The 13,164-nt window shown below is 52.7% G+C and overlaps 6 protein-coding genes across 7 annotated transcripts; 3 read left to right on the top strand and 3 right to left on the bottom strand.

Annotated features, from left to right (window-relative positions):
- Positions 1 to 2,448: 2,448 nt before the first annotated feature.
- CKM354_000830600 (uncharacterized protein) lies at positions 2,449 to 3,611 on the bottom strand (the record flags this gene model as incomplete). The annotated part of the gene is made up of 2 exons (XM_044803676.1): positions 2,449 to 2,994; positions 3,048 to 3,611. 2 exons carry the CDS (start codon positions 3,609 to 3,611, stop codon positions 2,449 to 2,451), a joined length of 1,110 nt encoding a protein of 369 aa, XP_044659611.1.
- A 1,102-nt stretch (positions 3,612 to 4,713) lies between these two features.
- On the top strand, positions 4,714 to 6,153 carry CKM354_000830500 (uncharacterized protein; the record flags this gene model as incomplete). The annotated part of the gene is made up of 1 exon (XM_044803675.1): positions 4,714 to 6,153. The coding sequence occupies one exon, from the start codon at positions 4,714 to 4,716 to the stop codon at positions 6,151 to 6,153; it is 1,440 nt and encodes a 479-aa protein (XP_044659610.1).
- Positions 6,154 to 6,352: 199 nt separating this feature from the next.
- On the top strand, positions 6,353 to 6,772 carry CKM354_000830400 (uncharacterized protein; the record flags this gene model as incomplete). The annotated part of the gene is made up of 3 exons (XM_044803674.1): positions 6,353 to 6,376; positions 6,423 to 6,536; positions 6,605 to 6,772. The coding sequence occupies 3 exons, from the start codon at positions 6,353 to 6,355 to the stop codon at positions 6,770 to 6,772; spliced, it is 306 nt and encodes a 101-aa protein (XP_044659609.1).
- Positions 6,773 to 7,150: 378 nt separating this feature from the next.
- On the top strand, positions 7,151 to 8,589 carry CKM354_000830300 (uncharacterized protein; the record flags this gene model as incomplete). 2 transcript variants are annotated; one of them, XM_044803672.1, is made up of 4 exons in its annotated part: positions 7,151 to 7,727; positions 7,805 to 8,037; positions 8,133 to 8,401; positions 8,520 to 8,589. In XM_044803672.1, the coding sequence occupies 4 exons, from the start codon at positions 7,151 to 7,153 to the stop codon at positions 8,587 to 8,589; spliced, it is 1,149 nt and encodes a 382-aa protein (XP_044659607.1). The 2 variants fall into 2 exon arrangements, with proteins under 2 accessions (XP_044659607.1, XP_044659608.1); XM_044803673.1 differs by lacking the exon at positions 8,520 to 8,589 and having other exon boundaries at positions 8,133 to 8,405.
- Positions 8,590 to 8,986: 397 nt separating this feature from the next.
- CKM354_000830200 (uncharacterized protein) lies at positions 8,987 to 10,738 on the bottom strand (the record flags this gene model as incomplete). Its single annotated transcript, XM_044803671.1, has 1 exon — positions 8,987 to 10,738. The coding sequence occupies one exon, from the start codon at positions 10,736 to 10,738 to the stop codon at positions 8,987 to 8,989; it is 1,752 nt and encodes a 583-aa protein (XP_044659606.1).
- Positions 10,739 to 11,504: 766 nt separating this feature from the next.
- CKM354_000830100 (uncharacterized protein) lies at positions 11,505 to 12,945 on the bottom strand (the record flags this gene model as incomplete). The annotated part of the gene is made up of 2 exons (XM_044803670.1): positions 11,505 to 12,840; positions 12,908 to 12,945. The coding sequence occupies 2 exons, from the start codon at positions 12,943 to 12,945 to the stop codon at positions 11,505 to 11,507; spliced, it is 1,374 nt and encodes a 457-aa protein (XP_044659605.1).
- Between the last annotated feature and the right edge of the window lie 219 nt (positions 12,946 to 13,164).

The following is a 13,164-nucleotide window of genomic DNA, read 5'->3' as shown; positions in this document are numbered from 1 at the left end:
GTAGCGCAGCGGTCACCAGAATCGGGGGGCATATTGCTCACGGGACTTGAGGTGGCCTTGCGACCATTGGATTGCAGAGGGCTGGGGCTACAGCCATGTGATGCGCTGTCACCGGCTTGCAATCAGGGCAAAGACTGTGCCAGCCGTAGCTTGCTGACCCTACGTGTGCTTCTGGCAAGCTGGACCGACTTTGTTTCTGGGCCCAGTGTTCCTGGAGTCGGCCGTAGCCTCGACAGCACGGGGGATCCATCGCTGCTGCTCAACTGAACTCGAGAGTAGGACGGCGTTCGGTAGGGGGACTGCTGATGGCAAGTCCGCAATATCACAGGTTCGCCAGCCTGCGTGGAAGCTCGGGCTGAGGCCTCTGGTCCTCCGGATAATGGCGCCGCTATGGATGGCACAATGCAGTCTCCATTCGCATGTCGTTTCCTCGCCTTCCTTCGCAGTACCCTCCAACCCCACGCATTTCCCTTTCTGGCAGCCGTCGGGATCGGGGAATGCAAGGTCTTTGTCGCAAACAGAGTCGTCGTCGGCCGGAGGGCAGCAGTGCATTTGGCGCAGCTTTCGGTGGGGTGAAGTGGAATGGTCGCAGAAGAAGTTTGTGAAGGCCAACGTTTGATCGGAGCCAGGATCAGGCTTCGTGAAACGGATCGCTCTTGCAACGTTCGGACCGCACCTCGCCGACACTTTGGCAGCCACGCCGACCAAGGATCTTCCCCTCGCCGCCGGAGGGGCCGTCTGGCAATGCCACACCACTCTCCTTCGCTGCTTGAGACGAAAGGTAGTCCACCGGGAAAACAAACTTCGCGCGTCCCGACCAAGACATTCACCATGTCCTCTGCACATTCCCAGAGAGGAGTCTCAAACCAAGCGAACTGCACAATACTCCAGCACCGACAGCCGGTCACAACTTGGTTTCCATGAAACGGCAGGTCCTGGGAAGCACGCTTTCGCAACTGGGGCCATGACCCTACGCTATCCCACTACGCGAGAGGGCTGACCTCAATCTCCACTCTGGCCTCTGCGACGGGTGGCCCAACAGACTCTATCCCCTCGCCCAAAGTACTCATGAGAGGCCAGGCATCACGTATAGTACATCCTCCGCACATCGGAAGCTCTCAAATTGGGCAGTGCTCCTGCGTGGTCTAGCTCTGCACGCATCCTGCCTGCAAGCATCCTCTCTAGCTGCGAGGCGAGATCTGAGATGGCCATCCGATGGCGCTGGGCCAATCAACAAAGATGGAGCAGGCGGCCCTCTCTACCAAAGGTAGATTAGCTTGTGAAGAAGTCGAACAGGACGTTTCAGTCCATGTCTGCCCAGCCCACTTGCGGGACGGCGGAACCGCTCGAGCAGATCTCTTCAGGAAGCCATGGGGTGATTGATCATCGTTTCGGCCCGTGACATGATCTTCGAGCAAGCTCTCGAAGCAGCAATGCCTACTCAAACATCCATGCATCTCAAGACATACAATACATTTGAAACTTACAGGTCTGCTGAAGAGTGTTGCAAACTAGAATCGAAAATCAGATTTGCTCGATAGCCGACTCCCGAGTGAGCCCACACTCCTTCATTCATTACATCAGCCCAGATCTTCCAAGTGAAGAAATGAGTGGGTGGCTGTGGGAACAGCACTGGCGAGATCAGATTTCTATCCACATTTCGCGATCAGTATGTTCAAGACCTAGCCTGGCCCGCTGTGAGTGCCTCGATGTCTACTCTAAGGAGATTGACCTCCGATGTACCCAGCTGTACAAAGAAGTTAGCGGCTATGGTGTCAGTTACCCCGATGCAAAGTTCGATCTCGACGTTGCATAACTTCATTTCAAAGACATACGTTGCTGGATGATCTTCTGCAACAATTGTCTGTGACACTTTACATTCGACAGCTACAGCAAACCCGCCGACAAGCTTTCCGCTGGGCCCAGTGTCTTTCGATATGTGCCAACATATCAGAGTCCAATATGCATGCAGACATGTGCGCTACTGCGTGCTGTCCTGGTGTAAGTCCAAGCCCAACAACAGCCTGAGTCTGCAACCTCAGCTGACCGTCTCAGGTTCAAGGTACACAAGACAACAACGGCGATGTCCGTTGAAGATTCGGCGGCGAGAAACGATATCATGTCAGCGATGTGGTATGCAATCCATGTGGCTTCGAGTTTGCATTTCTGATTGCCAAAATAGGCGACTGCTGGGATACAAATTCCTTGACAGCGCGGAAGTGTTGTCTACTCGGCGGGTATTGAACTCTTCTGAGGCGTTTGGCAGGGAGATATTGAACACGAGTATTCATGGAGAGAAAAAGAGGAACCTGCAGGTCGGGTGTCATGAAACGTTTGAGATGTTAGAAGACAACATGATGTAAGATAAACTTTGTTCGGCTGCATACCATTCACAATGTTATCTAGACTTCGTCCGGCAACATGCCATTATCAACATCAGCCTTTCGTTCACCTCATTGTCCTCCTGGACCTCATTCTCGAGCCTCCACGACATCCAAAGCCTCCGCGACCCCCGCGATCCCCACATTGTCCGCGACTAACAGCGTACGTCTTGAACGTGGCAGTCAGACCCTTCTCCTCATCGGGCTCAGCAACCCACCAAGGTGGCCTTCCAAAACTATACTCGCTCGGTGGTACTACCAAATTTCGGTCCGCAGAAATCTCATATTGGCAGACGAGAGGACAAGTAAAATCAGTAGCCTCGTAGGAAATGCTGCAGGTAAGAGCCTTCTCGGTCGGTGAAGGAGCTCGAAGGTAGATTTCAGGGTTGCCGTCATCACGAAAGAGTTCGACGGCCACCTCGCCTTCCTCGGATACCAGGACACCAGCCTCGTTCAGCTCGAAAAGAACTGCTGAGTCTTGTTCGCCGAAGGCTACTCCGCTTCGTGTCGATTTTTCAGCACCTTTCCGCAAGTATTGGTCGTCCTCGTTCACGATGCCAAAGGTAGGCACAGCATAGATGGTGGAGGTATCTGTTGTGACTGTGGAAGTTACCTGTGGAGTACGTTAGCGAGGGAGCTGACTGTCTGCAATTCGCCCATACGTACGGAGACCGTAGATTTCGCTTCTCTGGTCACCTTGACAGTCGATGTCACTGTGGTAGTGCGAGGCTTGATCGAAGCACACTTGCACGCCGAGGTAAGCTGGGCAGATTTCGTATAGCTGGAGAAGCAAGATGGCTTGTGCACAATATTCGGACCATATCCTTTTGGTGCATTGGCGTCGCGCTTGATTTTGACCTCCGGATCTGGTGTCTCGTCGCCGCCCTCTGGGGGCTCATCGTCAATGGGTGGGGTTGTGGCCGGAGCTGCACAAGAGACAGTACTAGTAACAACGCTCGCCGGCTTTGTGATTGTAGCAACCACTGTGGTTTTGGTTGTGGTACAATACACAGTCGATTTCTTGGTCGTAGTGCTCTTCGGAACCTTCAGCAGCGAAGAGCAGTATGCGGTCACTGACGCTTTTGCCTTGTTGCCGGAGCATTTCTTGTTGACATTTGAGCAAAGGTATGACGGCGGGTAATTGTTCCTGGCTATCAATTCCGAAGCGGGAGCAGGACCATTGGCAGCTCCGACGCCAGCGACTGTTGCGAGAAGGAGTGCTTTGAACATCTTGAGTGCTGAACCAACGCGAAAAGTTGGGTGCAACCTTTATCAGCTGTCGACGGACACAGGCCGTAGATGTACTGTCATGTCTGCATGTTCTCGGTAGCGGTCTCGCCCATGGCACCCCGGGTGATCGAAGCCTCCAGATTACGGCGACGCCGCAAAGGCGTCGACTTGCCTACATGTTTCTTAGCAGAACACGCTATAAGGAGATCTGGCTCAACCACAGCCCTCGAATAGGCATAAGCATGGTACAGTCCAGCCGGATGCGGAATGGTCATGCCAGAGCCACGTGCAGACGCCTCACAGTAGCCAAAAGTCAAAGTTGGAGAAAGTCCAGACTCCAGAGATCACACCACCGTACCTCCTACGTTGTAAGCTGCGGCGCTCTCGAATGTCTCTGGTACTAGACATATGACAGAGATTGCCTGCCTGCTGGATTGAACAAAATGCAGGACAGCTCCGGGTAAGACGTAAATGAGTGTCTCGCAGCATCGGTGACAAGAGGAAGAAGGAAGAGTGAAAGGGTGTCGGCGAACTGTCATGGAAAACGCCCAGATATGGGGCATCTGCCAATCAATATTTGATGGCTCACAATCCACTTCTCACTAAGGAATACCTTCCGCTTCCGCTGCGCGTGGACAGCTTGACAACCCTCCAACTCGCACAGCTGAGTTCGACACAGCTTGCCATCGACATCGAACGGCCGCAGAATCGTGTTCTCGTCTTTCTGCGGGAATTCTGCGGAAATTCCCTCGCCACATCTACCGAAGCATACAGCAAGATCGAGCAGATGGTCGGTGGGCGAATCAGCGTAAGCGAAGAGCTGGACAGACGCAAAGAGCAGAACAGAGCGGCGCTTGCTCCTCAACAGAGCATGAACAGAGCACGCATTGAGCTGAGATCGCTTGTCAAGCGAGCTCTGAGTGAGCTTGCCTGCAACACTCCTCCTCGTGCGACCACAAGCAAGGCTGAGTTTGCGAATTGACACAGCCGCTCGCTTGTCCCAGAGTGGTGTTCAGGATGCATTAAATGCAAGTGCAGAGGTCGCCCCGACCTGCAGCGCTCATAAGCTTTCAACACTCGCTCAGTAGCCACAGCAGCTGACATGCCAGCGATAATGACGTCGACCAAGCAGGTACATACCGAGACTGTGATCCGGGAACTTGACGTGCTCGAAAGCCCAAGAACCCGTCGCAGACGGGAGACAAGTGCAGATAGGAATCACCGACATTACGATGACTTGCGCGTGACGTTCGAGAAGACCATCAAAGGCCGCTACCGCAATGGTTCCGCGATCTACGATAAAGTTGGAGTTCTGCTCATCACTTGGCACGACGATGACATGAATGTGTGGGCGAAGGAAGTTCAGGATCTTGCAACGGTCTTTCAGAAAACATTCTCCTTTGAGGTGGAGCACTATCGCATTCCAACACAAAGAGCAGTGACTGGAGTCAACGCCAAAGTTGCCGAATTTGCCCACCGCTTTGATAGCTCCGACTCTCTTGGCATCGTTTATTACGGAGGTCATGGCGCTGGAGATGACCAAGGCCGCCTCAGCCTGTACGCTAGAGCCAAGGAAAACTACGACGGCCATGTTCATGTTCCATTCGACGACATCACCCACCACTTGCACCGATGTGACGCCGATATCTTGGTCATCACCGATTGTTGTCATGCCGCCCTCGCATTTGGTCAAGCAGAGGTCGGCAAGCGCAGATTCGAGATCATTACTGCGACCGGGCCAGGACAAGACGCCGATGCACCCACAGGGACGAAGTCCTTCACCAAAATCTTGTGTACGGCGTTGGAAGAACTGGCGCCCGAGCCGACCGGATTTACGACGTCCAAGCTCTACCGCAATGTTTACCACAAGGCAGATGCGAGCCGAAAGCCTTTCCTCTTCGACCAAAGCATTCATGATTGGGGCAGGATCTGGATGCAGCCACTGAAGGACAGTCGCGACATCATTCGCGATGATTGGCAGCCGTCAGCTCAGGGCGACGCTTGTGTTCACCTGGAATTGCGGATGCGCGCGAAGCCGAAGCTGAAGACCATGAACGATCTCGCGCGAGAACTGCAGTTCTTACCGCATGTCAAAGAGGTGACATTCAGAAAGATGCACGCTCCTCGGCTCGAGATTGAGGGATTCATGACAGGGGTCACGCAAGCGATGAAAATTCGGCCCCTAATCAAGAGGCTGCGCAAACGCTTAGAGGAAAAGAGGATTGCTGAGGGCCGGGACAGAATAGGCGTGAAAACGCCGCCGCCAGCTCCCAGCTATTCGCCATTACTGTACAATTGGAACGAATCTTTTAAAGATCCCCAAGATCCGGACGATGAAGGTATCAGTGAGGCGCAAGAGAATGGTGTGGGAGCTAGCCACTCGCGCAATCCATCGATAGAAGTGCATGGCCCTGTTACCGCATGGCCTCAGCCTCATGTGGATGAGTTAATTGGCAGTGAGCCGCCGGCCTCTGCTTGCTACGAGGCCGCAAACGTGGCAAATTTACCATCTCTTACCACGACAAATGGAACTTTGATCTGAGTCAGACACAGATCATCGAAGGTGGCGACGCAAACAACTCAGCTTGCTTATATTGCGCGACAGTACACTGCATTTTGTGCTTTGGACCCTGTAACTAGCTACCTTACTCTGCATATTCCAGCTTAGGAATGCGATAACACCTCGGCCAACGATAAAACGACTCTTCATCGCACCTTTTGCTCCTTTCAGACGGGTGATCATGTCTGCAAACACGGATACGAAGGTGAGCGCGGTCAGCACGAAAAGCGTGCAACGCTAACAGGGACGAGTCTGCGCATCTGGCGCCACCTGAGCAGGACATCAAGGATGATAGCTCAGACTGGGAATCGCCTGACGAGAACGAAAAGGACAAGGCGCCCGACAAAAGGTCCGTGCAGAAAGGGGTGAAAAATAAGGCTAAGGTCTGTCACGCCGATGTCCTGTGCTCTCAGGAATGTGCTGACATCACTAGGCTCGTCCGTTGTACAGCAATGGCCAGCGAGTCGGCCTTATAACAGCCCGTGGCACAGAAAGAGGCTGGAAAGTGACACATGTTCATTCTGACAACACTTACGATCTGGAACGAGAGCTCACCAGGGATGTGAAGCAACGAGTGGCGGAGGGCAAGCTAGAGTACTAGAACAAGCATATGAATGCGAACTTTTATTCACTTTCAGCTCGGCCTTTACTGTGTTTGCCGCATGATAATCTGACGAGCAGTGAGGGGAAAGCTGCCGCCCACCTTATTGGCGAGGAAAATGATCTATCTTCAGCTCACATTGTGGCGAGGGCTGAAGGTGGCTGCACAGCATGTACCAGCTTCCGCCCCATGACACCACCCCTCTAACCGAAATGCACTGCCTCTCTTGTGCTACCATGCAGTAAGACAAACAGAAGGCCTCAAATCGTGCAAGCTGGATAACAGCATTTGGAGCCCAACAAAGCTCTCTGACAACAGCACAATTCACCCACACACGCTAGTGCCAAGAAGTATTATTGGAGTTGACGCTATCCCAAGATGCCTAAACCTCAATCTCGGAGCGAGTCACCTTCAGTATCGCCCACTTCTACAGTGCTCGGGAACGGACAAGAGCCGTCTGCAGTGATCGGAACTGCATCTGAGCACGATGTAACAAGCACGCACACAACGTCAAGTCACTCCCCTCCAGACTCTGTAGACCTGGAGTCACAGTCTGCGACAACAAGAAGGCCAAGCGTCATCAATGTTCTCCGGAAGTTCAGCTCGACCTTCTCCGATCAAATCCCACCTCACTGGAAACCCAATCACATCAACGAGAAACGCGATACTCGATCACTGGAAGACTACCCGAAGGGTTTCCCTCGATTCGCAGCATGGATGAATTGTGATGAGAACTTCCTCATGACGAGGCGATATGGCTGGCTCCACAATCGTGTAATGCTGTATCGACAATCCGAACTTCGCCAGTTGGAGATCAAATTGCAGCTATGCGATGAAGGCGACGAGGAGTCCAAAGACCCTGCGTTAGTTGATCACAGGATGTTTGCGCGAGGAGACGCGGGTGAATATAGGAAAGAGCTCATTCAGCAGATTGATGAGAAGTTGGAGCAATATGGTAAGAAAGATTTTGACGAGATCTCAACAGGCCACTCATGCATCAAATCTGCAGTTCATCTCTGACACTCATCACAGATAGTATCGTAAGACGTGTCAAAGAAATGTCCTCACTACCAAAGGCTACAAGAAGAAATTACACTTCAGTGTGCAACCACATCGACAAGCACGCTCCGATCGCGCAACGAGAACAAGACGTCTTCATGAATGACTCGGACTTCGTAGCCCTGGTCGAGCAGCACGAGACGAAGTCGTTCGATGGATTTGTGGAAGACATTCTGACTCTTTTGCCCTGCAAACGAGTGACACAGGTAACAACCAATCCCCATCCCACAAGCACTATCATCTTAGCCTCATTATTCTTCTTCATGCCCCCCCCAACACTCATATCTGACACTGCAAACAGTTCTTCTTCTCCAACGCCGAACAACGCGCATCCAGCACAGACGAAAGTCTTTTCCTCTACGACAAACGACGCATTGATGTCTTCATCCGCCTGATCATGACATTCCTCGCCGTCGGACTTCTCCTCGCACCCGTCGTGGTTCTCTTTCGAGAACAAGACAGCGGAACTGTCAAGATCGTCGTGATCTTGGTCTTTACACTCTTCTTCAGTTTGGCGCTCAGCCTTGCCACCAGAGCGAGACGGGCAGAAGTGTTTGCTGCGACTGCTGCGTGAGTATCTCTGTTCATTGCTCACACTCTGATTGTGGTTGAATGGAGGGAGTCACCTGGAGAACAGACATTGTCGAACTGGAAGATTTGTATGCTGCTAACGCTGTGGACTGCCTAGCTACTGTGCTGTTCTGGTCGTGTTTCTCGGAAACTTCATACCTGGAAATTCTGCTGTGGTTTCATCATGAGACCGGATGAGAAGCCTCGAAGGCAGAATGATCTAATGAGATGACGGGAGGAGCCATGGCATCCAGGACTCCGAGCTTTGAGCTCAAGCTCAGATTTGAAACATCAGCACCACACTGGAACGACGAGTGATTGGGGCGATTTGAGTATCCAAAACAGATCAGCTTCGACCCGGCCAGCTGAGCATGGCGCCTTTGCAACTCCGAGCAGTATCAGAGCTATATCGACCGGACGTCATGCTTGAGAAGGGAAATTTGTAGCAGTCAAAACTCATCACTTCCGGAAAATCATTCAAGCCTCAAAGGCAACCAAGACAGAGATGGAGAAAACATGTACAAGAAAAGCCAATCACACAAAACATGTATACCAACTGTCCAACTTGATCCAAACACCTCTCCATCACCCTTCCACCTCCCGAACTCTGACTCTTAGAAACTTCCTCCCCTCCCCATCAACAGCATATTTCCCCCCAATCCCCTTCTCCCCACCAGTCCCCACCCCCAAAGGTTCTGCCATGTAACCCCCATTTGGCACCATACCCTCATCATTAACAATTTCGGTCTCGAAATTTTCCCAAAGTCCCACCATCGTAGCTTTCATATCTAGAATTGCCAAGTTCGATCCTACACACATTCGCCCCCCGGAGCCAAATGCCCAGAAATGGCGGAGCATTTCGATTTTCTTTGGGTCGTCGAGTGAGCGTAGCCGATATGATGATGGGTTTGACGGGTCAGAGGAAGGGTCCAGAGGGTCGAGCCAGCGCTCAGGGAGCCAGGAACCAGGTGATGGGAAGACGCTGGGGATGCGGTGGAGTGAGTAGGCGTGTGCTTGGACGCGGACTCCAGGTGGGATGTTGGGGTATGCGGTGCCCATCTCGGGATCTCCAAGGATGGTGGAATACCCTTCAGGCGTGATCCGCGGTTGTTGACCCGGAATGGCCGCGTGTAGTCGAAGAGTTTCCAGGAGGATTGCATGCAGGATTGCAAGACTGTCGATGGCTTTCGCGTCGAGGCTTCCTTTCAGGGCGGAGATTTCCGCACGAAGGAGTTTCTGCCAAGTCGCGTTGGCTGGTTTGCTTAGCTCCCATGCCAGCCAAGTGAGAGTAATGCTCGAAGTGTCGAATCCAGCAAGAGTGTGATCCAGCAGCTCCGACGCAATCTCCAGCTTCAGGTCGTCTACCACATCCTCATACTTTCTGTCTTTCTCCGTCAGCCCCTTGGCTTCATCGTCCTTCAACTTTTCTTTCACCAAAGCCTTCTCCAACTGCACATATACAGTCGGGACATCCTCAACAGCAACCTTGTTCAGTCCGTCTCGATCCATGATCTTCCTCGTTTCCCTCGCCCTTTCCACCAAGCCCATCAACCAATCCTCAAGCCCAACATTCGCCTCGCCAACCCAACTCGGCACAATCAACCACTTTAAGCCCATCTTATCCAGAAACCTCGTCAACCCTGGGAGCTCCTGCGGGTAGAATGTAAACTTCTGGCGTGCCTTGAAATCATGAAACAATTGAATCCCCTCCTCTTTTTCCTCGCTCACAAACTTCGTCCCATTCTTCAACCCAAAAACATACCCCGCCACAAAATCCATCGTGACAGCGCAGAAAATGTCATAAAATTCAATTCCCTTTCCGCCACATTTCTCGTCTTCTTGAATCTCATTTCTCACCCGTTCCCTCAACTCCCCAACCAAGATCTCCGTCTGCTTCGTCAAACTCGCACTCCCACTCAACGCACTCCTCGCATAGACTCCACTAACCATTCTCTTCCGTCTCGAATGCTCCCCATGGCCACTCATCGCGAACATAGGTTCAACGCCATAATTCGAGAACACATTTTTATACCAGGTGCCTTTCTCCATGCCTTTGAGGTAGACTGTTCGGAGGCCGCCATCGACGCAATTAACGGAGATTTCTGAGGGTGCGAGACGGATGACGGGGCCATAGAGGGTGTGGAGATGGTGGATGTGGGGTGTGTCTGTTTGTGCGAGGCGATGGGAGAGGATGTAGAGGCTTGAGATTGGGGAGGACCAGTGGGCGTTGGGAATGCGGGAGAGAGGGGAGAGGAAGGTTGGGTGGACAATATATTTGTAGAAGAGGGTGAGGAGAAGGGCGGAGAGGGCGAGGGTGGGGATTAGTGGGAGAGACATTGGTCGCTAGCTGCCTTCGAGGGTATTCGGTGTCGTTTGGTCTTCAGAATGCAGTCTTCCGAACGCTGCTTTTCTTGTTGGGAGGAGCCTTGTTGGCAGCCAAAACAGTCTCCGAAATCCAGTGGCAAGAGTACTTTATACCCCTCTGCCTTCCTTCAGATGCCACGCCTCGAAGCAACGGTTCTTCAGACCATTCCTCAATCACATCAAATTATGACTGTTTTCTCTGATGTGCCGTATTCGTGTATTGCAGTTCCAGGCGCGTGTAGTTCCTCTAATGTTGCATTGAGGCGAGAAACGTCTTCCAAGAGAAGCCAACGAGCGGTGTGGTCATCAAATCGAATAGCCTGTTCCCTAATGTCAAGTCTACACGAGACATGATCGCTAATGTTAAGATCAGGCGTAAAACACGAGAAGCTGTGACGTCCAAGCAAGGTACAGATAAGATAGGCCGGTACTGAAAGGTAAAGCATCGATTGGGCAATCCGATCCGATACTGCGTCTTGCAGCGCGGGGTTGTGTTGAAGGTGAGTTGCGGGGCAGACTAGTCAATTGAGCGGCAGTAATTTGGTGCCAGTCGTGTAATCGTTTATCTTGGGAAGGAAGTACCATGAACATCTGCAGAGAGCGATTGCCATATTGCAGTACTGCTTCAACGAAATACTGAGGTTGCAGCGATTTGCGCATCCCTCCTCTTAGCCCTTCCTCCATTCTCTCCGGGCACACAAGGCTCATTGAATGGTTGCGCTAAATCCAGTGAGCCGGCTCATGCAGACCACACTCGCACATTCAAATCTACACTCCCACTCGCGATCAAACATCGAATTTGTTCTTCTTCCGCCTTTTTTGCAGCCCCATTCGTCAGGCCATTCGTTTCTGCCTGCTCCTTGAACACGCTTGGCGCCCATCGTAGGCAGCTCACAAAATGGTCCGCCGCCTCAATCACTCTCACACATTTCCCTTCTTGCGCCAGATCCCAGCATCTGATTGTTTTGTCATCGGAACAAGAAAGCAGGTATTTGCCGCCTGGATGGAAAACCAGTGATCGTATCCAATTATCGTGTCCGGTCAAAGTCTTGATAACTATGCCGTTGGCGGAATGCAGCTTAATCAGCTTATCTCGCCCACCTGTCGCCAGAAATTCTGCACTCGAGCTCGCAGCGGGTGCCTTTTTCAGTCCAGCCAAGGTAGCCAGATGCTGATATGCTGCAGGCGGCGCAAAAGCGCAACATTCCACCACATGCTCATGGGCCAGAAAAGTCTGCTTTTGCGCGTTCGAGTCTGGCTGTGACAAATCCCACATTCTGCTCGTTTGGTCTGAGCTGGTGCTCAACAGCCATCTGCCATCGAAGGTCGGCGCCAGGGATCGCACCCAGTCGCCGTGCCCTCGCAGTGTCCTCAAGCAATACCCGGTCGTGACGTCCCATATCCGTATTGTTTTGTCTCGACTCGCAGATGCTAGAAGGTTGCCTGAAAGCGGCGCTCCTGCTGCGCCAGAGGGTATGAAGCGCACGGAGCTCACGCTATGATCGTGCCCAGGTAATGTTCGCACGTTCTTGTACTCTTCCGCTGGATCCCAGAGTTTGATAGTCAAGTCTGACGAGCAGGAAGCGAGGAGTGTGTTCCCTCGTGGACCACCGAAGTCCACGTCCAGCACCGCCTTTGTATGCGACTTCAAAGTCCGCTCTAGTTCTCCGAGTTCGTAGTCCCAAATTTTGATCGTGCAGTCCTCGCTACCGCTCGCCAAACTCGAGAACAGCGGGTGGAATGCGACGCAAGTGATCGGATTTCGGTGACTCTGCAGCGTATGTCGTGCGGGCGCTCGCGGCAGCCATGTCTGTGGATCGTGATTCTTCCGCGCTGCCAGACTGGAAGGGGTAGCATTGTCCAACTCATTCTGCAATACTTTGACCTTCTCCTCCAGATCCATGATCTTCTTCTGCATGCGCACCAATGACGTCCATTTCTTCTCAATTAGCCCCTCGTACTTTTTTGCCGTGTCGGCGGAGAAGTCGGACTCGGGAACATTAAGGGCGTCGCGCACCGCCTGGGCGGCTTCCGGGTGTTCGGTGGCATTCAGGTAGGCGACGATGCTCTTGTGTCTGTCAGCGCCCGCTTCATCAGCCAACAGTAGCGCAACATGTTTTCAAGGAGGAGTAAATCGCATACAGTTCTTCGGCCTGCTTGGTGGTGAGGAGTTTACTCATGGTCGCTCTCTTCACCGCCCCGCCGCCATCCACTGTCGCTCAGCGGAGGCAGCACAATGCGCACGGAGGCTTCGAGCACGGCGGTGAGGTTACCGTCTGTGGTCGAGGTGGGTGGAAATTCGCTAAGTGGCTTGCGGCGGTGGTCGCGGGGGTGGGAGGAAGGCGGATCCGTCTGAAACGTGTGACAGGCGGCCTTCAGGGTGCAATGCGACTTCTTCG

This window comes from Cercospora kikuchii, assembly GCF_019650295.1.
Source record: "Cercospora kikuchii DNA, contig_00005, whole genome shotgun sequence".
In the NCBI taxonomy this organism is placed as follows: Eukaryota; Fungi; Ascomycota; class Dothideomycetes; order Mycosphaerellales; family Mycosphaerellaceae; genus Cercospora; species Cercospora kikuchii.
Note: the sequence above shows the minus strand (reverse complement) of the source record. Positions and strands in the feature narration are given on the sequence as shown.